At 31.3% G+C, this 26470-nt stretch overlaps 8 protein-coding genes across 8 annotated transcripts; 3 read left to right on the top strand and 5 right to left on the bottom strand.

Annotated features, from left to right (window-relative positions):
- Positions 1 to 3019: 3019 nt before the first annotated feature.
- LOC123676735 (ubiquitin-fold modifier-conjugating enzyme 1) lies at positions 3020 to 3879 on the bottom strand. The gene is made up of 4 exons (XM_045612900.1): positions 3674 to 3879; positions 3487 to 3618; positions 3266 to 3433; positions 3020 to 3187 (listed from the first exon to the last, which is right to left on the bottom strand). The coding sequence occupies exons 1-4, from the start codon at positions 3794 to 3796 to the stop codon at positions 3110 to 3112; spliced, it is 501 nt and encodes a 166-aa protein (XP_045468856.1). The 5' UTR covers positions 3797 to 3879; the 3' UTR covers positions 3020 to 3109.
- A 254-nt stretch (positions 3880 to 4133) lies between these two features.
- LOC123676734 (50S ribosomal protein L1) lies at positions 4134 to 5272 on the top strand. Its single transcript, XM_045612899.1, has one exon. It carries the CDS (start codon positions 4204 to 4206, stop codon positions 5233 to 5235), a length of 1032 nt encoding a protein of 343 aa, XP_045468855.1. The 5' UTR covers positions 4134 to 4203; the 3' UTR covers positions 5236 to 5272.
- An 809-nt stretch (positions 5273 to 6081) lies between these two features.
- On the bottom strand, positions 6082 to 7681 carry LOC123676737 (gamma-aminobutyric acid receptor-associated protein). Its single transcript, XM_045612903.1, has 3 exons — positions 7464 to 7681; positions 6791 to 6988; positions 6082 to 6663 (listed from the first exon to the last, which is right to left on the bottom strand). The coding sequence occupies exons 1-3, from the start codon at positions 7551 to 7553 to the stop codon at positions 6592 to 6594; spliced, it is 360 nt and encodes a 119-aa protein (XP_045468859.1). The 5' UTR covers positions 7554 to 7681; the 3' UTR covers positions 6082 to 6591.
- Positions 7682 to 8115: 434 nt separating this feature from the next.
- Positions 8116 to 13374, top strand: LOC123674589 (chromobox protein homolog 3-like). Its single transcript, XM_045609511.1, has 4 exons — positions 8116 to 8648; positions 8723 to 8877; positions 11711 to 12092; positions 12175 to 13374. Exons 1-4 carry the CDS (start codon positions 8324 to 8326, stop codon positions 12330 to 12332), a joined length of 1020 nt encoding a protein of 339 aa, XP_045465467.1. The 5' UTR covers positions 8116 to 8323; the 3' UTR covers positions 12333 to 13374.
- Positions 13375 to 13494: 120 nt separating this feature from the next.
- LOC123676736 (macrophage migration inhibitory factor homolog) lies at positions 13495 to 14147 on the bottom strand. Its single transcript, XM_045612901.1, has 3 exons — positions 13932 to 14147; positions 13703 to 13875; positions 13495 to 13648 (listed from the first exon to the last, which is right to left on the bottom strand). The coding sequence occupies exons 1-3, from the start codon at positions 14037 to 14039 to the stop codon at positions 13567 to 13569; spliced, it is 363 nt and encodes a 120-aa protein (XP_045468857.1). The 5' UTR covers positions 14040 to 14147; the 3' UTR covers positions 13495 to 13566.
- Positions 14148 to 16454: 2307 nt separating this feature from the next.
- Positions 16455 to 18732, bottom strand: LOC123676733 (N-acetylglucosamine-6-sulfatase-like). Its single transcript, XM_045612898.1, has 10 exons — positions 18554 to 18732; positions 18242 to 18498; positions 18129 to 18188; positions 17871 to 18077; positions 17669 to 17821; positions 17449 to 17616; positions 17197 to 17392; positions 16826 to 17130; positions 16655 to 16771; positions 16455 to 16600 (listed from the first exon to the last, which is right to left on the bottom strand). Exons 2-10 carry the CDS (start codon positions 18359 to 18361, stop codon positions 16463 to 16465), a joined length of 1464 nt encoding a protein of 487 aa, XP_045468854.1. The 5' UTR covers positions 18362 to 18498; positions 18554 to 18732; the 3' UTR covers positions 16455 to 16462.
- Positions 18733 to 19781: 1049 nt separating this feature from the next.
- LOC123674775 (iron-sulfur cluster co-chaperone protein HscB) lies at positions 19782 to 20891 on the top strand. Its single transcript, XM_045609850.1, has 3 exons — positions 19782 to 20241; positions 20301 to 20484; positions 20536 to 20891. The coding sequence occupies exons 1-3, from the start codon at positions 19901 to 19903 to the stop codon at positions 20740 to 20742; spliced, it is 732 nt and encodes a 243-aa protein (XP_045465806.1). The 5' UTR covers positions 19782 to 19900; the 3' UTR covers positions 20743 to 20891.
- Positions 20748 to 26185, bottom strand: LOC123674773. The gene has a single exon (XM_045609848.1). It carries the CDS (start codon positions 25869 to 25871, stop codon positions 20883 to 20885), a length of 4989 nt encoding a protein of 1662 aa, XP_045465804.1. The 5' UTR covers positions 25872 to 26185; the 3' UTR covers positions 20748 to 20882.
- Positions 26186 to 26470: the final 285 nt, after the last annotated feature.

Raw genomic sequence — 26470 nt, 5'->3', positions numbered from 1 at the left:
TAAAAAAAGAAGTTTGATAATGAAGTTTGAACCAAATTACTCGAAATATTTTTTTTATTACTAATTCGGTTGTTCTCACCTTATACTGGGTGTTCTCAAATTAGAGTTACGAAGGAAAATGAGAAATTACTTGGATAATTTTGAGAAAAAAAAGTTTCATGAATATGAGCACACAAACGCTTTGCTTTCAATATACAGGTTGTTTCTAGTGTGTCGTACTTTTTGTGATGCTTATATCAGTTTATCAAATATTTATTAATCTTCGCTACAGATTGGGTAAATAAATACATACCAAAACTTATAATTAATGCATTCATTAGAGCTTACTAGCTGCATCTTTATAATAATTTGGATTTTCCTGAGGATTACTAGAGATTTTTTCCCGAAATCGATAGCAGATACGACAAAACTGTAACAAACCAAAAAGTGTAGTACTGGACCAGAGGAAGGAAGCAGGCATCCTTCCAGAAAAAAGATCACCCTGTAGATTTGCATTCAAAATTAGCATGGTGAAAACTTCAAACTGGAATATCTATGGCCCATTCAAATTAAATATCTTGTGAAGGGATGGTTATACGAGAAAAAAAACTTAAACTTTGACACATGTATCTCAAAACAAAATGTTTGGGGACTCATATTATAGAACTTTTTTCTTTAAATGATCCGGAAATCTGTCATTTTCATTTGTATCTCCAATTTAGGAACACCGTGTAATTACCCCCAGTATCCCCCCATTTCTACGCTCTTGTCGTGAACTAATATCTTATATTCTATGGTCTGCCATTATATTCCATTCATTTGAGTAAAAATTCGATATGAACTGAATTGTAATTTATTGTGAATGTTTGCAGTGTCTAAAATCAGTATTTCCTTTTTAAACGGCACCTGACAGATAGCGGGAATTCGAAAATTTTTGAAGAGCGCCCCCTTACAGAACTCTGGTGAAGCAGAACACCAAAGCAACAGGTGGGTCTCTCAAAAAGTCTGAAACAAAATCGAATCAGTAAATACAACAGGTATTCTATGCATCTGAGTTTTTACTAAGATGTCTAAAGACCTGGTGTATGGACTGATTAGCTTTTATTTTGCCAATGTTGAGAATATTAGTTTAAGCTTCTGATTGGCTAGGATCGGGTTTTAAATGATGTATCCCGTCAAAATCAAAGGAAAAAAGATCGAAATGAAAGGCACCGCCACGAAATAAAACTAATATTTTAATTTAATTTAATTATTTGGTCGAATGTCATTCCATTCAAAAATTGACGAGTGCATTCACCATGTTATTAGACATCTTAGTTTTTACCCAAGGTATTGCCGAAATTGTCATCAAAAAATCTATCTCATTATGCAATAATATACTTGGTGTGCTATTTGATATAAGGAAGTAGAAGTCTGTTTCCGGTATAACCGGAAATTGTAGAGATCTGAAAATATTTCAGGGAGAAAGATCATTGTCTCAAACCCAAATATGCAAATTTTCGAAATAATGATTAGTTTTCCACAAACGTCTAATAGGCCATCCCGGTGAATCACCCTGTATTTTTAGATACCTACAAGCTTCTTGAGTAAAAGAGATAAAGTATGTGCTCATATCACGGGCGTAGCCAAAGAGGGAGCGGGGCTGTAAGGAGTTCAAACCCCACCCCATCAACGATATACTTTCTTTAGGTTATTTACGTTACAGTTGTATTGATTTGTTTTGATTTTTTAACTAAATTCAATATGTTTGCAAAAAATAAAATTTGAACTGACTTGATAGACTCATAAACTGAGCTGCCGCACAGGCATTATGGCACAATGAACAAACCCATATCGTATAAAAATTTATTTTCTTTAAATTGAGTAAACTGTTCATTTGTCCCTCAAAAATGAGCATGAATCAAAAAACAAAATATTGAAGAGGAATGATTCTTTATGAGAATTGGTAATCAGAAAAAAATTGACCACGATATTATTCCACAGTATGTTTCAACATTAGGGTTCAACAACGAACTTCCGATTAATCCTGTTTAGTGACTAATAAGCTAGCATTTAACAAATTACAATCAACAATTTACTGAAAAAAATTTTTTGTACGCGAGTGCATACATACCTATATAACTTTTTTCATGTCTAAAAACTAGACGATAATGTCTATTACTTCCAACGAAAAATTTAATTTGACGATTTCGTTTCAACTATAGTTTTATTTCTGTTGTCACAAGTTGATTGAGCTCTTAGAGGCTTTGTTTCATTGAAATCGAATGAAAAGAAAAAAAGTTTTCATCTAATGATAATATTTCACGCGGGGCCAAACCATAGACATATAATAACAATAATAATAATAGATGTATTTGTGGCCATCGACCTGAGTCCTTCAGCCTAACAATAATATTATTCTGTCCAAACAAGTTCTTCAAATACCATAGACCTATAATGTTATTATAGGTCTATGTTAAGATGTCTGGTTGTAGACATCTTAGTCTATGTCAAATACACGACAGATCTTCTGCCATCTATGAACTCATCATGAAACTAAGGAATTAGGTTAGTGAGATTTTTTAAAACCATAGAGTAAGTACTTGTTGTATGTTTAAAACATTCGCATTTTAGACAAGACCTCTACACAAATTCAAATAACCAATGTTGAGCGGAGAATATATGGTCGATAAATATATTTCTTTTTTTAGCAAAATAATTATTCAAGAATCAGTCTATTTATTTCAATAAATTAATTGATAGTCTAATTTTTACTTCTAGCCTTTGACTCATTAAAGAACATTGATCATAATCATCAATGGCAACATTCAAATCAAAATATTTCTTATACAAAAAGTATAAGATATTATAAAAAATACAAATATGTGTTATTAACAATATTTACTATTATATTTTTCCTCCTTCTTCAACCTTAGAAAAACAATGAAGTGTATACCTTATTATAGCTAGCTGCTATAATAAAAATTATGCCTGCCAGTTTGAATGTACCCTACTCCAAAATGAAAATTATTCTACTTTAATTAAACACAACAAAGCACCCTTACTTTCATAAAGTTTATATATACATACAAAAAATTAAATATCCGCAATATAAAATGTGACTCAAATGGAAGAAAAAGGAATCAAATCATTATGAAGTCTTCTCTTTGTAGGTAACAAGACCTTTGGATATAAGATCAGGTATCTCAACTGCAAGCCATGGTCCCAACTGTAATATTCATGTTTTAAAATATTTCCGTGAACTAAAAGGATATTTCTATATGGTAGAATAATTAACAATACATACACCTAAAGCCATAGCATGTCCAATACCAAATTTTGGTACGTTTCTAGCCCATAGAGGTTTGAAATGGTCACTCAGACAAATTTTCCCTCCCCTATACATTTTGACAGTTTTCCCATCCAACTCTGGTAAAACTATTTCTGGAGCAGTTGTAGGATACATAACGGGAATCTAAAATCCCATTAAAATCAAAGATATTTACATCTAGGTATACTGAAACTTACGTCAAATTCAACATCAAACTCATATTTGAGTTGATCGTGAAAATACCAACATTTTCCAAACCACCTTGTTCCTTCTTTATTCGATTCTAATCGGAACCAATCATTATCAGCTTCTTTATTGTTTTGTACATACTAGAATTAGAGCACATATGGAATTGATTTCAGGAAAGTTTTAAATTGGATTTACCTTGATGAGAGATTGATATTCTTCTTTCAATCGTTCTATCCATAATTCCTTGTCTCTAGGACCAGCCTTAGTTTTCAGTAGAGGAATACTACCCAAGGTTTTCCTTGTACTCTCATCAACCATGACGTTCTTTCGATTTCCGTAAAAAAATTCGGTTCTTTAAGAAACTAGGTTGAAGTTGATGACCTTGATTATGTGGAAGAAACATAGAATCAAAGAATTGATTCCTTAATGCAAGCTGAGGAAGTATGCATACTACACTACCAAAGATGTTTCACCACACTCTAGTGAAACATCTTTGCATACTACACTAATATGACAATGAAAATACTATTGTGTATTAAAAATTACTTATTACTTTCAAAATTTTGAGAAATGTACTGAACCCTAGACATATATAATATACATATTATTTTATTTCTATGTAAATGTAAGTACGTACCACAGAATACTAAATATATATGTACTAGACATAGAAAAGGAAGTAACCTCAAATGAATAAAATAACAAGTGGATATTCTTATTAGAAAATGATATCTTTAACCCAAAGATTTTCTCTGTCGCCCCTTATAAAATTATGGGAAAAGCCAATTCTGTGCACATCTAGTCGAAACTATGCTGCTAGGAGGGGTACGCGAGAAAGGAAGAACAAAAAAAAAGTTAAAGTAGTTGTCGAAAAAGTCGGTTTTATACCTCACAACCAAAGAAACCGGGAGAAGTTATTGAAAGGAAGACCCTCTAAAAAATTCGACGATTCTTGGATGCGAACACCCACAGATGAAATTTACTGCACGAAATATTATAAATGGAAGGTTTATCCCTTTGAGGAAGCCATTTATTGTCATCGTGAGACACATCACCCAGAAATGTACAACAAACCAAATGCCCCTGTGCAAGCTATTATTGAACTGTATATGCAGGGCGAGAAAAAGACCAGATTCATTGAAGATTTCAATAGAATATGTGGTATTAATCATTATTTCCCTCAAAATGAAGAAAGACCTATTGTAGCATTCGCAAAAGATATTGATGCGCAGGAAGCTGCAAAAGAAGCAGGGGCGCTCTTGGCAGGAGGAGTAGACTTGATTAAAAATATACAGAATGGTAAAGTTTTATTGAATGATTTTGAGTTTGTCATATCGCATCCAGATATCCTACATGAATTGAGTGCTCTTAGAGGTTTGATGAAGAAAAAATATCCAAATTACAAACTGGGAACCATAGACCTCAACTTAAGTGAAGTCGTTAAAAGGTTTATGCATGGCATTAATTATAAGGCGGTGAAAGACGAATATGAAAGAGATTTTGGAATCATTGAAGCAACAATTGGAACTTTAGACATGGAGGCTAAACATTTAGAAGAAAATTTCAGCTCCTTGATCAAGGATGTTATGACCATGAAACCTAAAAGAGCAGGTGACTTCATCTTAAGGACTCTGATTAAGAGTCCTCCCTCATCTGAAATATTCAAGGTAGATTTCAAACTCTACCTACCACAGAGTGATTCTAAAGAGAAGGAAATTGTAGAAGAAAAAGAAGATGACACAAATATGGTTCTTTAAATATGTAATTTTATCTTCAATAGATATTGTTCATGAATTAAGTTTGTTATTTGTCAACCTTGATATAATAATTTAATAATAATAATAAATGTATTCATGATGTTACAAATGAGAAAATCCATGAAGTGCCATAGTACTTAGAGTAGTGTGAAATTGATATAAACAGGGTGTTAACAAGCACAATGTTCAAAGAGGCAGTTTGTCAAGTTATTTCATGATTTCTATAAACAAAGGTCCTAAAATGCAGTTCAGGCACAAGGTGTTGAGAAGCTTTTACTGAGCTAGTGGTCAATTGAAATAGTTTTTGTGGTAAAATGTTAATTGTTATTGTATTTTTTGTCCTTTATGTATGTCTAGTTGAGCAACTTTATAAAGATTTTTGGCGATAGATTAGACTTGAATAAAATATTTTTAATTGGAAAACAAAGTAAAATAGTGAGTGTCAGATGACCAGTAACTTATAATTTCAGTTGTTTTATCTGAACAAAGATTCTAAAAATTCTATCTTGTACATCTCTCAGTTTGAAAGTGCCAAGATGCCACTAGGACTTGTCAATTTCAAATTTAGTGAAAACATTATTTACCTTGTATTACAGTAGACTTCACTGCAAAATAAAAAAAAAAGTTCAATTAAAAAAATCTACCTTGACAACCACACTATAAGGAATATAGCAACTTATAGTTTCAACTGGCTTAATAATTCAACAACAATGACAACAGTTGTTAAACTTTGATTGCTTGGGTGATGAATCTAACTTATCTTGAAAGTAACCATTTTTTACACTCGCATTCAAGAATGAAATTTTCAAATTACTATACAAATAAAGCATTAATGAAAAACAACCCTCCAGTTTTTCTATATTTTTATTTAATTTTAAGAAAAGATCACAATATTCATGATTTACCTATCAACTAAGTATTCTTTTCACGATGAATGTAGATGATTTGAAATGGGAATGAATACCTAAAATTAACCATAAAACTATCCATTTGCTCTCAATGCATGGTGAAATCAATTCCAAAGTACATAGAAGCATCTCCGTATTTTATTTTGGACATTCATTATAAATGCTAGTGGGAACAAATATGTGCATTGAATTACCGAAAGATTTCAAAATGTAAATCTAGCTAAACACTAAACAATATCAGATCAAACTATAAGATTATACATAAAATATACACAAAATCATCGATCATTTTCAAGTCCCTCAAAAATAAGAAAAGTCGACAATACCATTTGTACACCTCATACCTCAAGTTCAAAAATTATATTAAAATACTATTGATTTGCCTCAAGTTAACTATATTGTTATTGTGTTTATCAATAGAATATTACATTTAGCTGTGATAATATTTTTAGTAGTCTGATCCGTAGACATTCTCATCTGAATAGGCGATGTATAAGAAGAAATCCTCCTCATGATGTTCCTGAAAATGATAAATTAATGATGAAAATAAATAAATTCAACTTTGTCCAGATAAGTCAGACAACATATATTGAATATTATTTAAAAAATCAAATGAAAACAAAGAAAATATGTAATACGCAACTTGCCTGATAGAGGGAGCCCATAGTAGCTGAAGTTGGTGGGATTACATTATTTACAAAGAAAAATAAAGCATCTTCCGCCCTCAGGTGAATTCTTTTTCTGATTAAGAAATAGAATTGACCAACAGTAAGATCGGATGGTACCAAGTACTTCTTTTTATCGAGATCACCTATTCTGGCTTTAGGGGCTTTTTCCACAATCACCTAGTAAAGAAAGAACTATAAGTTGTAGAATATCCTAATTCAATTTAAATAGTGAAATATAAACCATAATAAATAAAAATTAATCACAAAGTAATTTCTAAAGATAACAATGGCTGAAATAATATCAATATTCAGAATTAATTCTTATTAACTAGCTGAAATCATTGAGTATTGCAATATTCGATAACATAATTGAATAGTTCACAAGTTGAAATTCGAAATGAAAATAATAAAATAAATGCTGATTCACCGAGGGTATTATGAACGATTTCATTAAATCACAGAAGCAGTGACCTTGGATAATAATGGAACAGATGACATTTATAAATAAAAACAAATTCTTTCCGCAAAAGTATTCTATTGCAAAACAACACGAAATGAGCATCATTATCAAATACAGCCTTTCTAACTGAACAAAGAGCTAAAATTGCGGTTCTTTGTCAAGGATGTAAAGATATTGCGTATTTAAACTTACAGGAACCCTGTCTGGGTATTTTCTTCTAATCTTTTCGCCTTCGGCTTTCCTCTTCTCAAAAGGATGTTCTTCTTTGTATTGGAACTTCATTTTATTGTAGCACCGAAAATTTTACGTTGATATAGCTAACAAAGTTTCGTGTGAACACTTTCAATCTGTTTTTCTTTCTTCAATCTGTTTCGGGTGGAAAACAATCGATTGTGCGTGAACGACTAACAACATTAATCAATACAAGGATTTAACTTTGCTACTTTTCGATATGATAATTCTCAGAAACTGAACTCTGAATGAGACTACTAGCCCACCAAAAAAATATATAATTTTCTTTATAAATTAAAATAATTTTTCCTCCATGAATTTTTGAACAAACCTTTTAAAAGGACTTGATTTGAAAAATGAATCAATTTTAATTTTGTGGTTTCAAAATACCACAGAAAATAAATTCATGACATAATGTAATGAAAATAATTTTATAAGTTATTCATTTTTACATAAACTATAATTTTCATCTGAGTTTTATATAAAATAATCAATGTTTCATTTTTAAATTGACAAATAATTAATTCAATATTCTTCAATTCGCTTATAATTTATAATAAAGCAACGATTCTTCTTTGAAAAAGAGATTTTTCACTTCTATGCTCAGCTCTCTGTTTGTTTTGTAGTTTGGTAGAAGCTTTACAATAATTTTGTTATGCGGTAGTTTTTCATGATAGTGTATTTTAAACATTACCAATTCGGTGAATGTTTGTATTTTATGAAAAACTTTGTAGAAATATTCTTTATTTTGGTGAATTAAATTTAATTCCAACGAATAATTCTTTAAGTTCTTAATAATAACCAAAGTAGTGTGATTCATCATGAGCAAGTCCACTAAAAAAGATGAAGTTGAAGGCGAGTATGAGGTTGAAAAAATTGTAGATGTTCGAACAAGTTCTAATGGTGATAAGGAATATTTGATAAAATGGATTGGATATAGTGATTCTGATAATACTTGGGAACCAGCTAAGAATATACAGCAGGAACTTATACAAACCTTTGAATCTGAAAGAAATAAGAAAAAAAGGAGTCAGCCAAGTAATGATGCTTCAAAGTCTCAGAAAAGAAAAACTGATGACAAAAAATCTCATGGATTCGAAAGGGGATTAGAACCAGAAAAAATTATAGGAGCTACGGATAGCTCAGGTAATTTCCTTTAAGCTTTTTGTTTCTGAAATCTATTTTTTACTACTGATTATTTAACTGTTTTTGTGTTATAGGCCAACTCATGTTTCTGATGAAGTGGGCAGGTGTTGATGAAGCTGACTTAGTTCCATCTGAACTAGCCAATGTGAGATGCCCCCAAGTGGTAATTAAGTTCTATGAAGAGAGGCTTACCTGGCATTCAAACACATCAGAGGAAGCTAAATCTAAATAATTTTTAACCTTTATTCTTGAACTGGTGGTTTTCCTCTGATATTGAAATGTGGAGAACTTAATTAACGAATTTCATAATCTAACAATTGATCATGAGAACTATTCGGAATATTCAAACATCCCAAGAATTCAATAATATTCAATCAAAGGATAACTGCTTCATGAGTGTAAAATAAATATCGAATTATTTAGTTCACCAATAATTATTTTAAATGTAAATAATTTTTACACAATTTATTGTTTGAAGTTTATATGCAATTTTATAGAATGATTCAGTTTTCAGACAAATGTAAAAAGCTCTTGTTTTGTCTTTTGACAAAGTAAAAGGAATTATATCTATTGTTTATTATTTTTCATAGGAAAACGTGTTTTCAGAATAGATAGATGTTCTAAGCCAATAGATACAAAGGGACTAAAGGGAAATTAAAACAAAATAATTTACCATTCTTGGAATTTATTATTGTGGACACATTTCCAAACATTTTGATGAATTTTCGAAAATGCTTTGAGGAAAGTATTGTTTTATGTACGATTGATAACAGATTGAAAATATTGAGGGTAAAATTTTCTTGTCACACCTTTAATATGTTAGCTCACTTCTACAACACTTTATTTTAATGTCCAATTTTTTCAAAAACCTAATATATTCAAAAATGAAAATAAACACCATATCTATGTTTCTGCTTTGAATACAATTTATTATACAATACCTAGTTCTCTAAATTTTCTAGTATTGTTCAATACTGTTGAGATCATTAACGTACCTCCACTTGTTCAATGTTTCTTAGTCCTTTGTGAGTGAACCCTTCGAGAGTGAGACAAGTAAGGAGAACTCATTGTAGATGGATACAATGAGTTTCTTGATATGAAACTCAAATTTGGAAAATCCATTAATACTAAGATTTATGATTTGAATTTTTAATGTGACAAAATCCAAAAAGAATCCCTTAGACGTTATCAATATAAAAGTATATTTATATATAGATTACTATTGATTTTAGTACCTTAATATTTATTTTGAATATATTGGTAATGTGCGTAATAAAATAATAGAATAGAAAAGACTTGAGTTTCATTATTATTAATTCAAAATTGAGTTTCATGATGTATAAATCTTAAATGGGAAGGAAGTAGTGAGTAGCAACCATATTTAAATCCATCGATTTGTTTTTTGGGAGGGATTTTTAACCCTCTAGATTGGACCGACCACATTCCTTATAATAACAAAAAATTTATTGATTCTTTTGACATACATTGATTTATAAGACACGTCAACAAAAGTAAGAAATTATAATCTCTAATACATCTAAATTAATTCTACATCATTAAGGTATTCCTTAGTACTATCATAGCATAAGGAAAGCTTAAGTAACCCTCACTATTTTTGTACTTAGAATCAACTGAAATAATAAAAAATATAGGTTCTAATTTAAAAATCTTGAGTTTTTATGAAATTGAGTTGTTCAAGTTCATAATCTTCTTATGAACACCCCGTATTATACCAATACGTATTTGCAGAATCGGAAAAAAAATGTTTTCGAAAAATTAAAAAAAATGTGAGTTCTCATCTCCACCATTTTTTTCATAAAAATCCCATGAACCGTGAAGTTTTTATTTAAGGTATGGCATATTGCTGAATTTGTCGTCAAAAAAGATATCTAATGATGCAATAATATACTGGGCGTGCCATTTGAAATAAGGAAGTAGTAGTCTGTTTCTGGTATAACCGGAAGTTATAGAGATCTGAAAATTCTTTAGGGAGAAAGATCATTGTCTCAAACCTTATATGCAAATTTTCAGAATAAAATTATGATTAGTTTTCCAAAAACGTCTAATAGGCCATCCCGGTGAATCACCGTGTATAACCAACGAGTGGCAGTCTGTGTAGAACGGCCGGATCGAAAAACCATGTGCCTACTCTTCAAGATATTGAATTTAGACAGATAACTTGTTAAGCGATCATAAACAATACCTCGATCACCTTTGAAAAGACATTTAGCAGAGGGATTGATCTAGAACTCCTAATATCACCTGGATCGTTTTTCTTAAATATACCTTCGTCCCCTTGAGGAGCAATTGGTATGGAGAACGCCACTATTTTCTGCTATTGGTTGTAAACATATCCCCAAAATTTGAATTCGATCTTATGTACAGATTTTCAGATGACATACATACTACGGTGCAATAGATTATACAGAGTGTCTCATTTAAAAGTGTCCACCCTCAATAACTGAACTACGAATCAGAATTAGTGGTCGATTTTTGATGACAGGGGGACATGATCTGGGATACATAGCTTGTTTCTACTAGCAACCCCCTGGAGAGGGTTACAACCTCATCAGGAATTTGAATAGGGAAAGTGGGTAGTGGGTAGTTTTGTAGCACAAATGTATGCATGGATTCAAATTTGTATGAACCTGCAGTTTGTGTTCTATAAAGTGAATATTCACAAAGTTACAGGGTGTTTTTTATGGAATTATGTTACCGATAGAACTAAATGAAACAGAGATGTTTAATTTCTATTGAAAGAAAAATATTTTCAACAGCAGATAAACAGATTAGTTCTATGCATCATACTTACAAAAATACCGGGAATTTATATCTGTGAACCGCGTCTAATAAGATTCTATGGATGCTTATATCCAACGCCATTGTTATTGCTTTTTGGAGATTCGATTTGAAAATTGTCTGGGTTAAATTCGAAACGCTCTGAACGTATCTAAGATAACGATAAAAGAGTATTAATTGTCAAAGTATCGTCTAATTTTTTATTGGGTAATATTGCTGAAATTTTTGTATGTTCGGCACATTTCATTTTTTATATTTTTCAGACAACAATGAGCAGAAGTAAGGCGAACAGCCCAGCACCTGTAGTAACAGAAGAAAAGGAAGGCGAAGAATTCATTGTTGAAAAAATTCTTGATAGTAGGATCAATTCTAAAGGTATAAAAGAATATTTTCTAAAATGGATAGGGTATGACGATAAGGACAACACTTGGGAACCAGAAGAAAATCTGGATTGTCCTGAATTAATTCAAGCTTTCGAAGCCGGTCGAGGTTTGAAGAATAAAGAAAGGGAAAAGAAAAGAAAAAGTTCCAGTACACCAACACCTACAGAAGCTAAAATCCCAAAAAAAAAAAGTGATGAAAAAAAGCATGGTTTTGAGAGAGGTTTACAACCTGAAAAAATTATTGGCGCCACTGATAGTTCAGGTATATTTCTACTCAACAGTTTAAATTCAGTTTATTGGAAGCATATGAGAGATAATTAAGAAACCTTCTTTGTTTGTTTCAGGTCAACTAATGTTTTTAATGAAATGGGTGGGTACGGATGAAGCTGATTTAGTGCCAGCAAAACAGGCAAATGTAAAGTGTCCCCAAGTAGTGATTAAATTTTATGAAGAACGTTTGACATGGCACTCTGGTCCAACTGATGATTCCAAGCCAGAATAATCTGTAGTATATAAGTGCAAATTAGATTTTAAGAAAATAAATGTGAGTAAATTTGTTTATATTGCATATAATCTATAGGAGAGGTGTTGTGATCACCTGAAAGCCAACAAAACTAGTGTGCCCTCAATTATATATTTTTATGAAAATATTTGGGCATTGTTAAATGGCCAAAATAATGTTTTGGATTATTAATGTCCAAACATCTCTCCTAACAAGTTATTGATGATTTGTTTTCTTTACATTATTTAAATTTTTTTGTTGGATTTATGGTTTTACATTTGTTTTTATGTTGAACAACCAGTTGTAATTCGCTAATTTAAATTTACATAGAGTTGTGAAATTTAATTTCAAAAATATTTGTTGAATAAAAATTTTTTTGGTACAAAAATCCTTTTTCCCCAGGAAGGTTGACACGTCGTCATGTATGGACTGGCTTTAACAAGATGAAAAAAAGGTTATATGTTAAATTGACATATCTCACTAGGGGATTTGTGCCCAACATCTCATTTGTATTAATTTTGTAATGATGAAATCAAACTAATCTTTAGGTATATTATTTTTCAATATTTTATAAATTACAGTTGAATAACTTTGAGTTGTATTTAAATTGTGGAATTTTTCATGTTTGAAATATCACACTTGTAATAGGTATTTTATGTGATGAGTGGTGATCATTTTAAATTCCTCAAAATTTTATTTATTATGTTAATTTTCATTCGGATCATCTGGAATATATCATAAAATTATCAATATGTTATTGAACAAAGAAAATTCATTTCCTATCAAGAATATATTCGAAACTAATTCATTGTTCAATTCTTGTGTTTATCAACTTTGGTTTTATCAGTACTATTGTTACATGACTGAAAATGACTTCGGTACTAGTAACAAGACATAAATTTGTTATTGCCACTAATTATGTCACTTAAAGAATTCTCAATTGATTGAGAATTCATAAGTGATAAAATTGATGTGCTGCTTTACATTTATATATTATATTTTGTATATATCATGATTCAGTAATAAATGTTTTTTTATAACATCTTATTATTTTGTCACCCAGATGTAACTGCTTTTTGCGAAGTATTTGTTACAGACAAAAAAGTATATAAATTATTAAGGAAAGATTATTTCACAAATTTGGCCCTTCAAACATATTCACTTCAGGGAAAGAGGTCCTCATATTTTATTTGCAATTCAAAATTTATATCATAAAAAGTAAGTGATATAATATTTAGCTTCCAAAAATATCATGGAAGGTGGTACCATTGTAACCAACATCCTCACTCTTAACATTATTAAATGTGATATACATCCTGCAAAAGAAAATTATTGAAATTTTTCATGAAGGTGTTTACATTATAACTGACCTATCATTGGGTAGATTCAACTCTTTTCCCACAGCCTCAAAGATTGCCTTAGAGATTTTTTTGTTTTCATCCCTTCCCAAGGCACCTATGCTCATCAGAGTGGCCTGCGCCGCTGGTTCTTTAGATCCACCCCAGGACATATTGACACCCCCTACAATCGTTGCCACACAATACTAAAATAAAAAAGCATTCAGCGGTATTTTGCTTGTGCGGAAATTTGTATACATACACTTAAGGGTTTCCCCAGTGATGAAGCAATGATATTACATAATTTAGAAGGTAAATCTTTCGAAATATCCTCAGAGGGGATATTAGTCTCAATCCTTAGGTACGGCATTTATGCGTTAAATCACTTAGTTACTTGAATTATGTAATTTTTCAATTTGCAGGAGCTTAGTCTACTTCCATGAAAATCAAGTCATAAAAATGGATTCAAGGTCAATTCATAATGGTACACAGAATGTAAACTTTTATAAATACTTTTCTTCGAGTATTAGCTTCAGACAATTTAGTTGAGTACAGAAGTAAACAAACCATTTAAACCAGAAAAAAATTCATTTTATTCTCAAAGAATATTCATCATCACGAAAAAAATTTGATTAGGTACACATCAATTATTTTATTGAAAATAAATACTTATAAAATTTATACACAAGAAGGAACATTTTAAAACCAGCAACCAGCTTTTTTCCGTAAGAAAACATTTAATAAATTTGTGGTCATGATAAACAGAAAATACATAAATATTACTGCCTACAAACTTATACTCAAAATACAGTTTTGTTATGAAAGGGAAATATAATAATTTACTCGTAATATAGTTTGTGTTTTTGCAATAACAATTCCAAAAAATCTCTTCATATTTGCAAACCTTTCTATCACAAAATCAATACCGAGTTTAATTTCCCTATTGATACAGTGGCGTACCTAAGAAGGGATATTCATTATAAATCCAAACGGCTCGTGCAAAAATATTTAACTGAAAAAACAAATTTAGTCCTATACTACAGAGCCAAATAATCAATATTTCAAGATATCTACATGAACAATTACTAAACGCTCCGTAAAATATACTCTAATGAATAGGATTTTGGTACGATGATATAATTAAATGATTTTGCGAATTTAAAGTCTCGCAAAAATATATTGTAATTCGCTTTATAATTTAATTGTAATACTAACAGATAATTAAGAAAGGAGATTTATTGCACTGTTTTTGAACTGTGAGTATACTAATAGTATATATTATTTCATAATTAAGGAGAGAAGTGTCACTTTTCATGGCGGGTAATTGAAGGCGAGCCTTGAAAAGTCGCTTCTCCTCCGAATTAAATATGTTAGTTTTTTCAAACGTTTCGAACTTTTTTTAAATGAGATTTATATTAACGATTGTTAATTCGGAGGTTGCGGGTTCGAGTCCCGCTAGAGGGGGTATTTTTTCCAGAATTGAAAAATTGTCTGATAGCCGTGATATTAATCTCATAGATCGTTTATAATTGATAGATCAATGAAAAATTTAGTTTTCAGTTACGATATCAAAACTAAGTTTTTTATTGAAACGCAAGCTTAAGATTATAGGGCAAAGAAATCTAAGATTTTAACCAAGGAAGAACTTGAAAAATTTATCCAGAATTAATCCATTCAGATTAGATATTTATTTATTTTTTTGAGGTGGCTTTAATATTTGGGTATTTTTGGGGCCTGTAGAATGGATGAGTTAGTACAAATCTACATAATATTATATAGAAGACCTAGGATCTAAGCTTTCAATTACCATACCTCTAATTCAAAGACCAAATTACCAAAGGTAATTTGTAATTAATCAGATGTACTTGAATGTTTGTAGGCAAGCGGTAGGAATTCATGTTGTCCAAAATTTTTCTCATAGTTCTAATAATGTTCAATATTTGTACTAACTGTCAAATAACTGTAAATATAATAAATTAATTTTAAAATGTATTACAAAAAATCTGTAATTCCGCCACTGCCTTTTGTCTCAAACTCTCTATTGGTAATTGCAGAATTTAAGTAAGGTTTATTTTATTTGTGCAGTATTGCTAACTTCTGGCTCAGAAGAAACTTTGGCTTTCTTTATGTTTTGGATAAACATATCCAAAGAGTTTGACGACTACGTTTGCATTTTTTCGTTCTTACCTTATATAGTCAATTCAAAACTGATTGCAATTTGAATGAAAACATTAAATTGTACAAAAAAGCAAACAATTTTTCGATATCAATAACTCAGTTCAGTTTTTTGACAACTGCAGTATTGTAATTGTGTAACGAGAATGTTGCAAAAAAAACCGAAAACATATGGTAATTGAATACCAATAACGAATCCAAAAATCACAGATGGCAAAATAAGGGGCGGCAAAACGAGTTTATAAAGGAAAATAATAAATCTCGGACATAGACGTGCCCGTAGTGCAATAAAGTGTTCATCTCGAAAGCGATAATAAACTCCTAAATCATTAAAGGTTCCGATTTTTTACTCTTGTATCGATTTCAAAGAAAAGTAAAATTATTATTGGTTCATTTTTATGGGAAAGTTTTTCTAGGCTTCTGGAATTTTATATTTTGAAAGTCTATCCCCCCTTTGTTTACGCCCTTGATGGTAAACGGTCTGGTCGGCGGATGTATTATTTTATTTTTTTGGAATGTGCATACTCCAAAACGTAAACTGAAAAACTCAAGGTGGGTTAATATTTCTTCCTCGAATGATTAAGGTATTGTTGAAAATAATAAACCAAAATTGAAAAATCAACATGTTTCTCCCTTACAAGTTATCATTTTATGTAAAACATTTCTGTAAAATATAAGTTTGTCAAACTCTATCTCTTTTACAATATTATGCAGTTCATATGGATCATTTAATAAGTCATAAGCTTCCAAGAAATCCTACAAAAAAATGTTATTGCAAAATATTGATATCAAGAAATTGAAGGAACATACATGATCATCAGTGAAACTGCATATTTTGAAATGAGTGGCCTTGGAAAGATGCAGCACACATGAATAAGTGTTATTTTTGGAGTCCTGGCACTTACACCAGCTTTCTGGGCTGCATTCCTAGAATACATAAAAAAGAAATTCCAAAATGTAATTCAAATTTCCCGTTTTTACCATCAAATTTTCATCTGTCCAAGGACAATTGTGATTTACTTTCAAACCTCCCTCACCCCAGTACTCAACAAGTATATAACTCCTGGGATAAATGTTCTGAAGCATGATATTCTTAAAAGATATTCCATCCATATCTTTTGGAATGGGAACTTCAGCAAGATCCAAAATTGTTGGAGCTATGTCAATAGCAGAAACCAGATTTTGCGAAATTCTATTTTTTGGGATACCAGGTCCACTTAAAAAAAGAGGTACTTTTATGTCTGTTTGGTAGGGTTGCCTCTTGTCCCAGGGTTGACCAAATTGGCCTGTTGGTATCATATGAAGTTAATTAGGTTTGTATGAGAATCACACAGTGAATAATAGCATTCTACCTATATGGTATCCGTTATCAGAGGTGAATATAATATATGTAGTGGAATAGATGTTTAAATTCTTCAACTCTTCCACTAAACATTCAACCATTTCATCGACAGCTAATAAAGTTTGCAACCTCTTTTTTTGTATGAGGTCTAGTCGTGAAATATTAGTAGGCAAGTATTTTGGAGGCATTGTTACAATCCAATGTTTCTAGAAGTAAAGAAACTGTTTGAAAAAACTATAGTACTATTTATTACATTCCTTACATTCTCTGAGGAATAGTTGAATGATGGATTTCTCACTGCCTTTTCATTTGGAAAATTTTGAGAATGTCTTTTAGCTGGAGTGAATGGAGCATGACAAGCAGGTGTAGCCAATGTCATGAAGAATGGTTTGTCATTATTCAATCGCATGAAATCTACAGCAAAATTTTTCTACAAGTGTTAATCATTGGGTAAAAATTATATTGGCCAACTAATATCTCACCATTTTATCTGTTAAATATTCTTCTACATAAAACCTTCCAGTTCCATTAATTGAAAGCGTATAATTGTAATATTTAGAATTTCCTTTCAGACCAATCCACCAATCATATCCTGGTGGAATGTGTGCAAGTCCTCCACTATTAATACTACCATACTTAAAAAAAATTGATAAAATGTATTTCAGAAGGAATGTTATTACAAACCTGATTCAAATATTTTCCAGCATAAAAAGTTGTATAATTCTTTGCACTCTTCAAATAAGAAGCTATACTGTATTTTTCATAATTTTTCTGCCACTCTGCACTTGAACAATTACCATTCAACGAATTATTATAGACTTTAATGTTATGAGCATATTTCCCTGTAAGTATGGAGCTTCTACTAGGACAACAAATTGGTGAATTCACATACTAAAATTATTGAGATCGTAGGGAAAGAATACAGATATCAATATTATTTACCGCATTTTCAAAAGTAATTCCATTTTTGACTATTAATTCCTGTGTTTTCCTTAGTGCCTTCTAAAATATGAACAATGAACGTTGTTGGTTTATTTGGTTTTCATTACACCTACCATACTATTCAAAAGTGCATCCTGGTCATCCGTTAAGAAAAGGATTATATTGGGGCTGTTCACTAACAATGCTCTCCCAGAGCATATTAATGCAAACCAAATAAAACAAGTTGAATACATTAATTTACTATAATTTAATAATATAACACAGAAAAATATTATATGTTTAACTTTGTGCAGGTACAAGTTCCATGCCAACACACTCTTGGGCTATTCTCACACCAAGAGCAAATATACCGATGCTCTTAACAACAGACCTGTAATTATTGAGGTTAATGGTTATGAAGAAAAAAAAACGAGGTTACTTCTTACCATTTGAACTCATCGTAATACAATCCTTTGAAAAAAGATGTTAGAGTACCTTGTTTTGCCATATTGTGATTTTTTATACTATTGGAAATAAGAAAATTTTATATCGATTGTATTGAAACTGGAACGTCCCAGAAATAGGTCAGTATCATAGAGAAATAATCAATGATCAATGAAACTTTTTTCTATGGTCTGTTTTTGGTTTGAACCACAGAACACAAATATATTTCCACATAGAAAATTATTTCTATAATAAGTTTATTAATTAGTCTATGGTTTTATATTCTATTATGGATAAAGATTTTTTATTTTCTCAGTTCTTTTAACCCAAATAGAGAAAATATGTATATAATATTTTTTTCTTACTATTTTTGAATCTCTGACCTTGAGTTAGATGATTTTTTCTGCACTGGAAACAGTGTTGCCGAACACACCGATTTATCGGTATTTATACCGCTTTGACAACTACTCTCCCGATATACCGAAAGGTGATAAATATATACCGTCTTTTCAATTTCATAGATATCATGCCGAAATTGAATCTTTTACCAAAAATTTAATTAATTTTTATAATAAGATGCATAGAGAAGAGATAAGATGAACATATCTTGCTCGATTTAGATGAATTAAGCTCAAGATTCACAAGGGTCGTGAGCCTTCATTACCGGAAAGTTACAGACCAACGGAGTTTTCGAAATTCCTAGAAACTTGTAACTCTGGAATTTCTGGCTTATATATGTTTGCGAGTATGTTTATCACTCTATAGGATTAACTCAATGGTACCGACAACATTTGCCGACAACTAAATTTTTCGATATTTTTACGTTACCTCATTCATCAGTAAACGTGGAAAGAATTTTTTCTGCCATAAATCACATGAAGACGAGTCAATGCAACAGACTCTCAACTGAAACAACTTTCGGTTTATTGCACTCAAAAAGATTGATAAGAACAGCAGGACCTAACAATTTTGATTTTAGTCAAGAAATTTTATTTATATTTTTACTTTATGTTATTTTTGGTTAGAAAAAAATGTATTATTAGATAAATGAATGTCCTTTCGTTTATGTTTCATTTAAAAAAATTATATTCTTGGAAAAATCTTCCTTATACCGATTTCTACCCCAAATACACCGATTTTGCGCAGTCATTTATACCGATATTGAGTTCGGCAACACTGACTGGACAGCAAAAAAGCAGAGACAAGACAATTTGTCTCTGTCGAAATATAATTATTTTTGTAATGGAGATCTATGGTAAAAGAGTTGACATAACACTTTAGGTTAAGTGAGCTAGAACCTTCGAATTTTCCTGATATATGAATTATTTAAAAATTTGAAATTTCTTACTATGATGAAATCATTCATTAATAGAAAACTCTTTAACTTTATACAAATATCAACAAACTTAAATAATCATAAATTCGCGGACATAATTCCTGGATGTGGTCAAAAAACAAGTCAAAGATTGCAACATACGAAACGCATTAAATGTTGGAAATGCGGTATAGAAAAGCAAAATATTTATGATTTATTCTGCCCGCAATGTAGAATTATACAAAGTCCAGAGGACAAACATAACTATTTCAAATTATTGCAACAGGATGAAATTTATGATGTTGATTTGAAAATATTAAGAGACAAATACAGGCATTTGCAGAGTGTTCTGCATCCTGATAAATTTAGCAATAAGTGAGAAAATCATTGGAGCATGAAACTGGTGTTACTAAGAGCAATTTTTGACTTTGTAGGAGTGCTGAAGAAAAAAACATTTCAGAAAATTTCTCATCTCTAGTAAATAAAGCCTATGATATAGTACAATCTCCTCTGAAGAGAGCTATACATTTATTGAATTTGAAGGGGGAAAAAATTAGGGAAGATGAAAAAATTGACGATCCTAAATTTCTGATGAATATAATGGAATTGAATGAACAGGTACAGTATGATTTAGGGAAAAACTTGAAAAATAAGATTAATTTTTTTTAGGTCACAAATGCATCTAATGCTGACGAATTGAAAGCATTAAATATTTCTAATAAAAAAACTCTTGAATTATTAGAACGAAAAATAAGTGAATATTTTAGAGAAAATGACTTAGTAAATGTTAAATATTGTATAATTGAATTGAGATATTATAATAGTATATCTCTTCTCATAAATAAAATAATGAGGGAAAAGGGAATTGTTGAATAATTTAGTAAAATTAATTGATTTTTTATTAAAAAGATTCAACTTAACCTTGTTGATTTCAATATTCAGCTTTGTTAAAAAAAAAATATTCAAATTATAACAAGTGTACAAACCTATTTTAATGATAAAAAATAAAAATATCTTTAAGATAACTGACAAATATTCATAAACCATTTAGATATACCTAACAAGAAGAATTTATCGCTAATTATTCCTATATCTTTATTATTATGCTTCATTAAATCTATAAGTAACCTATTTATAATATCTATATTTTGTGGTTCTGATTTTCTTTTAGGCAATAATTTATTGTATTCTTCTGTTGCTAACTTCTTAGCGTACTCATTGAAAAATTGTAGTTCAGAATATAATTCACGTTTAAAATAATGAAGTTGAGGTTTTTGCAAGGTATAAATGTGGTAGAATACTTGAACAGCAAGAAAGGACATCAAATACTCCAGTGTTATTTGTACCTTCTCTTTGGAAACTTCCTTACTCCATGGTTCAGAATTTACTTGCTCTCCATAGTGCAAAAAAGCACTCAGTTTGATTGGTTGGAGGATATGATTGGAACTACGAGGATATTCTATAAAACCAATGTAATCTTCCTCAAACAATGTGAATTTTCCAAAAATTTCACCCAAGCTTTTCTCTTTTGTAATTTCAGTGTTAAAAATCTCTTTAGACCGTATACTTGGTGAATCCACTGTAGATGTTTTTGAAAATTCTTGATTTAATGTTTTGCACAAGAAATATATCATGCAAAGCAATCTACCATATGTTAAGTCCTCTGTTATTGGAATATCGAATTTTGGTATTGTAAAGTCATATTCGACCAATAAGTAGGAAGCACACTTGGGCTTCTCTACTGAGAAGAGCTGATCCATTGATGGATTACATTTGATCAGACAGCGTAAGGCAAGGCAAGATAGTTCCAGAAACCTGTTCACTACCCTAGCAATTAAACTATTTGCTGATTCATACATAAAGTTCAATTTCCCAAGCTTGTTAATCTTGTAAAAATGTATATTTTCTGGGCGGAGAACCGATGAGATACATGTGTTTAGGACCCTTTTGATCGCCATAACTGTCAAGGTGAATGAGCCGATACATTTTATAGACCAAACTTCTGCCCAATCTAACATTTTATCGACAAAAAGCAGGGTCTCACAAGAAAGGTCCAGAGCTCTGTTATCCACCGTATATTCTGGCAAACAAATCATTTGGGCTATTACTTTGTCATAAACACTTAAAAATGTGAAATTGGACTCGGTCATCTTTTCTCCAAATTTATTTAACAAGATGTGGTTCAATTTTATGACCATTGTGTAAAGTATCCAGAGTTCTTTTAAATTAACTGGCAACTCCTCTTTGCTAGAGTTGGGAAATATGGATTTTCCATTTTCTATAATATCGTAAATTACTGCATAGTTTTCTGTAAGAAAATCCATAGCTATATCAGATTCTGCATAATGTATAAGTGTTTTCAATAACATTTTAACCATTGGCAAGGTGTGTATATCGTTCAGCAGTAACCTTATGGAATCCAACATTTTGGTAAGATACTGATGATATTTGAAGAAAGCGGAAAATGGTTTAACACTCTTTAGAGACAAAACTGAATCACCCACCCGGGCAACAAGGACCCAGCACATGATGGATCTAATTTTGGAAGTTAAATCTTCATGATTTGAACATAAGTGATTGTATTCAGAGTCGAGCATAAGTCCAATTGATTTTAAAAGATTATTTAGTAAGTTGGGATTGCTCTGCAACAGTTCACGGCAATCCCTGATGGCTTTATGGGCAATTGTGAGAAAAACTTCCCGATTATGACAAGAGGGAAACTTGCAGTTTGATACATAAGTGTGCAACACTGTAGTTAGCAGATCCACAGTCTCAATTTCTGAATTGTAACTATCAGGCCATGTGAAGATTAGTATGAGGAATAGATCTGAGAAATCTGTGAGTATGTCGTTGTTGAAGATAACAGAAAAATTCCAAATAATCCCTTTCAAACAGGATTGAATGAGGCTGCATTTAACAGAGTCTAAAGTAATAACTTCAGGTATGTAAGTTTTAATCGAAATAACCAGTTTCTTCCATGCAAGAATGAACTTGGTTGCTTCTTCATATTGATCCTCATCAATGAACGAGTTCATAACAGATTTGATGTAATTTATCCATTCTTTTATCAATTTTTCATTCTTGAAAAAGTCAGTAAACACCTGTTTCAGGTTTTTATCAACATTTTTTTGAAATTCCATAATGTGTATGGTAGCTATGGTCATTATATGGGTGTAAACTTCTGGGTCTTTAATTCTTGGATGAAAGAGGGGGTCTGTTAGCAATGGCCAGAAAGACTTCAATCCATAAATATCTTTAACCAAGTTTTCTCTTCCGGTAGACCACAATGTGGAAAACACCCTCAAAATGTTCTTCTGCACAGGATTTGTCAGATAATCTGGACTTTTCTGGATGTTCTGCAAGTAGTCTATCATAAAATCACAAACAGAATCACTTGTTACACTTTTAGATTTATCCTTGTCTAAGTTATCAGTAGCGTTAAAAAAGGCAGCTGTTAAACCATTCTGTGTTAATAAAGAAGTGTTAATGAAATCCAAGGCTGTTATCTTGAATATATCATCTTCTAGAGGATCTCTGAGTTTCTCAAGAAACAAACATTGAATTTGGGTGTAGTCCATCTCAAGCACAGCCAAAATTGGAATGTCTGGGTCTCTACTCAATTTTTCTAGCAAACGACATGCCAAATTTGCTAACGATGAACTAAATGCATTAGTAATGAAAGAGGCAGCACATTTGGTGACTGTTTGAATATTAGGTCTCAAAACAGGGTCACTAGGCTTCAAATTACATTCGCTCAACAACCTTAAAAAAATACTCAAGTGGAGTTTGGAAAGAGTAATATTATCAAGAGTTTTGCCGTTCATCCAATCGATCTCATTCATCATAACCCTTTGCAAATGGAATTTTTCCTGTACTAGATATTGTAAAAATACAGTCATCATAGGAGGGCATTTGAGTAAAGAATAAAATACAAACTTTTTCATGACATCCTCTTCTTGCAGGTTCTTTCGGTTCAAAACCTCTAAGATAATCCTTAGACACAAAATAGAGATCTCCATCTGTTCATCGGGATCCTTATACTGCCAGTTCTTGTGAAACGGGAAAACGAAAGTGGTCATGTATACTATACCAGGGGTCTGAACTGAATCGAAGTCCAAATTTTCCCTAACACAGTGCAGTATTAATTGGAGATAAGTCTTTGTGGTGGAGTGGTCCTCTTCATACTCTTCCTTGCGTAAAACGAGTAGGAGCATTGAGTCTAAGATATGACGCTGCATCAGAGCCTCTGGTATACGTTCTTGCGTCAATAATCTAGGTAGAAACTGTTTATTTGTTCGTAAACCTTGGAAACGGGATTGTACCTTACAACCTTGATACAGCACCATAGCGGTCTGTATCTTAAAGTAAATCTTTAAGAATTGGGTATGAGTTGGCTGTGATCCATAAATGTCTACCAGTTTGTCTAGAAGAGAAAGACATTCCATAAATCCGCATTGGTCTATGTTACCCTTGTAATGCTTGATAATCTCATGGATGAGCTCATAGCCCATAAGAATATCTTCAAATAACTCTTTGTTTAACTCTGCACCTTTTATTCCTGTCTCCTTAACCATCATGCATAGATAACTGAAATAATTCTGAGGTTTTTCATCATTAAACTGTCCATTTTGGTCCAAGTGTAAAACTTTCAGTTTGGCTAACACAACATCTGATAAATTCTTATGTTTCACCATCACTTTACACACTCTAGTTAAGTTTGAATAGCTCATGGGAAATTCCATAAATTGTGTCATTAGCACAGTGTCTAAACCTCCTTTCACAATAGTACATTCGGAAGCTATATCAGGGTCCTCCATAAGACAGCAAAGGGATAAAACAAGATCTTCATTTCTCACCAAAGTTTCCTTATTTTCCATGGCAACTAACAGTTCATCCAGAAGCTTAAACACTCCAGCTTGGATCAGTTTAGCTGATCTCACCTCCGATTTCATGAGCTTTGTCTGTAGAAAATCATATATTGACCTGAAAGTCTGGCCTTCAATCAGTATCCTCAACAGATTTTCATACACGCCTGCTCCCTCTATGTCATCATCTGTTAATACTTTCAACTTGCCAAAAACCCAAGACAATAGCACAATCTTGTGGTTTCCTTGGTTCTGTATATTCTTCAGGGAAACTTCTATGTCCTTAGACAATCCATTGATCTTTTCAGACAATTGGTGAACGCCGATAATGAAACTACCTATTTCTGCAGTTTTCACATCGTTGAAATCTGAGGGGTCACCATATAATGTTGAGTCGAAATAAACAGGCTGTCTAGTGAAATTATGCAGAAAAAAACAGTTGCATAAATCCGAAAATTCATCTGCTGAAATTTCTTTATATTCCATGGTCATGATGATCAAAAGTATGAATTCAAGTTGTTCTCGATTGTTCCTATTAACGTAAATTCTCTTGTCAAAACTGTTATCTAGACTTTCTTCAGTAATTTCGTTTATAAGTGACTTTAGTTGGGTAATGAGTGTTTTTCTAAATTCCACTATGTTCAATGTACTTATAAAATTAACATACTCTTTCTTGAAAGGACTTCTTTGATTTAAAGCACTCTCAAATATGTGCTTCAGGGTTTTAACATAGTACATTCTTTCAGAAGTGTAGAAGTGCCAAATATTTTCAAGTAAACTGAGAACACTGTGTTCATATAGAATAAGGTTCTTAATATCTTCAATTTTTCCATAATACTCGAACATTAAATAATTGAAAAAAATAGGTAGTGCTACCATGGGAAGCAGATTTAGGCTTTTGCACAAACGTTTGATGAAAACTAAAAGATCTGCGTCTTTTTCTGTTATATTTTTCTCCCATTTTTGAAAATCTTCTTCTGTGTAATTTTTGTAGATGGAGTAGGCTCCTTTTAGTTCGTCATTAGAAACTTTAAGGATTTCTTCTACTATATCGTTGGTAACAGATGGACTATAACCACTAGCTGTTTGGTAGATCTTCTTCCAGAATGGAACTGTGTCAATTTTTTCGAAAATAAACATAATTTTCAACTATCTTCTATTTTCCAATCAATTCAATCGTTGTGTTAGATGGATCAAAATTTTTATTTCATGTATATTATTTTACAGATTTACCGGTAACATTTCGATTCTTATCAGAATTTTAGGTTAATTTATGACGGCACCATCAATAAAGATTCTTTTTCTTCGCTATTTACGACAAAGCACATGATATTATGTTATTGTTATTATATAATATATTTGAACAATTATGATTATCCACAAATATTGATCAACATTGTGAGGTTTTTTTAATTTTGATTTTATCGATATCACTTTTTTCTCGAATTCTCTACTTTTTATTTAACTAGGATGCTAGATGACACTAATAAGAAATTATTCTGAATGACGGAACGGTTAGATTGCGCTAAGATGCAAAACAAAAGCTAATCAGTTGATTAGCTTTTGTTTTGCCAGTTTTGAGAATATTAGATAAGCTTCGTTATGTCAACTGTAGGTGGCGCTATCAACAAATTAATATTCTTGTTATTTATTATTTATGAGTTTTGTGCCATTATGGACCTAAATATGTATATCTTTCATTATAGTTATGATCTATGGAAGCAATTCTTGTAATTGAA

The sequence above is a fragment of the Harmonia axyridis genome, chromosome 3 (assembly GCF_914767665.1).
Source record: "Harmonia axyridis chromosome 3, icHarAxyr1.1, whole genome shotgun sequence".
Classification (NCBI taxonomy): domain Eukaryota; kingdom Metazoa; phylum Arthropoda; class Insecta; order Coleoptera; family Coccinellidae; genus Harmonia; species Harmonia axyridis.
The sequence above is the reverse complement of the archived record's forward strand: the minus strand, read 5'-3'. Positions and strand labels throughout refer to the sequence as shown.

Bases quoted from the DNA above. Each gene is read 5' to 3' on its own strand.
- LOC123674773 (XM_045609848.1), bottom strand. From the start codon at position 25,871: ATGTTTATTTTCGAAAAAATTGACACAGTTCCATTCTGGAAGAAGATC.
- LOC123676735 (XM_045612900.1), bottom strand. From the start codon at position 3,796: ATGGTTGATGAGAGTACAAGGAAAACCTTGGGTAGTATTCCTCTACTG. The intron at 3,619-3,673 runs GTAAATCCAATT...CTCTAATTCTAG, and splicing joins AATATCAATCTCTCATCAAG to TATGTACAAAACAATAAAGA. The intron at 3,188-3,265 runs GTATGTATTGTT...TGAATATTACAG, and splicing joins GACATGCTATGGCTTTAGGT to TTGGGACCATGGCTTGCAGT.
- LOC123676733 (XM_045612898.1), bottom strand. From the start codon at position 18,361: ATGTATTCAACTTGTTTTATTTGGTTTGCATTAATATGCTCTGGGAGA. The intron at 18,078-18,128 runs GTAAATAATATT...CAATAATTTTAG, and splicing joins GAATTACTTTTGAAAATGCG to TATGTGAATTCACCAATTTG. The intron at 17,617-17,668 runs GTGAGATATTAG...TAACACTTGTAG, and splicing joins AATATTTAACAGATAAAATG to AAAAATTTTGCTGTAGATTT.
- LOC123674775 (XM_045609850.1), top strand. From the start codon at position 19,901: ATGATGAAATCATTCATTAATAGAAAACTCTTTAACTTTATACAAATA. The intron at 20,242-20,300 runs GTGAGAAAATCA...TTGACTTTGTAG, and splicing joins CCTGATAAATTTAGCAATAA to GAGTGCTGAAGAAAAAAACA. The intron at 20,485-20,535 runs GTACAGTATGAT...AATTTTTTTTAG, and splicing joins TAATGGAATTGAATGAACAG to GTCACAAATGCATCTAATGC.
- LOC123676734 (XM_045612899.1), top strand. From the start codon at position 4,204: ATGATATCTTTAACCCAAAGATTTTCTCTGTCGCCCCTTATAAAATTA.
- LOC123676736 (XM_045612901.1), bottom strand. From the start codon at position 14,039: ATGCCGTACCTAAGGATTGAGACTAATATCCCCTCTGAGGATATTTCG. The intron at 13,876-13,931 runs GTATGTATACAA...TTTTTATTTTAG, and splicing joins CACTGGGGAAACCCTTAAGT to TATTGTGTGGCAACGATTGT. The intron at 13,649-13,702 runs GTCAGTTATAAT...TTTCTTTTGCAG, and splicing joins TTGAATCTACCCAATGATAG to GATGTATATCACATTTAATA.
- LOC123676737 (XM_045612903.1), bottom strand. From the start codon at position 7,553: ATGAAGTTCCAATACAAAGAAGAACATCCTTTTGAGAAGAGGAAAGCC. The intron at 6,989-7,463 runs GTAAGTTTAAAT...TTTCTTTACTAG, and splicing joins AATACCCAGACAGGGTTCCT to GTGATTGTGGAAAAAGCCCC. The intron at 6,664-6,790 runs GCAAGTTGCGTA...TATCATTTTCAG, and splicing joins CTATGGGCTCCCTCTATCAG to GAACATCATGAGGAGGATTT.
- LOC123674589 (XM_045609511.1), top strand. From the start codon at position 8,324: ATGAGCAAGTCCACTAAAAAAGATGAAGTTGAAGGCGAGTATGAGGTT. The intron at 8,649-8,722 runs GTAATTTCCTTT...TTTGTGTTATAG, and splicing joins AGGAGCTACGGATAGCTCAG to GCCAACTCATGTTTCTGATG. The intron at 8,878-11,710 runs TAATTTTTAACC...TATATTTTTCAG, and splicing joins CAGAGGAAGCTAAATCTAAA to ACAACAATGAGCAGAAGTAA.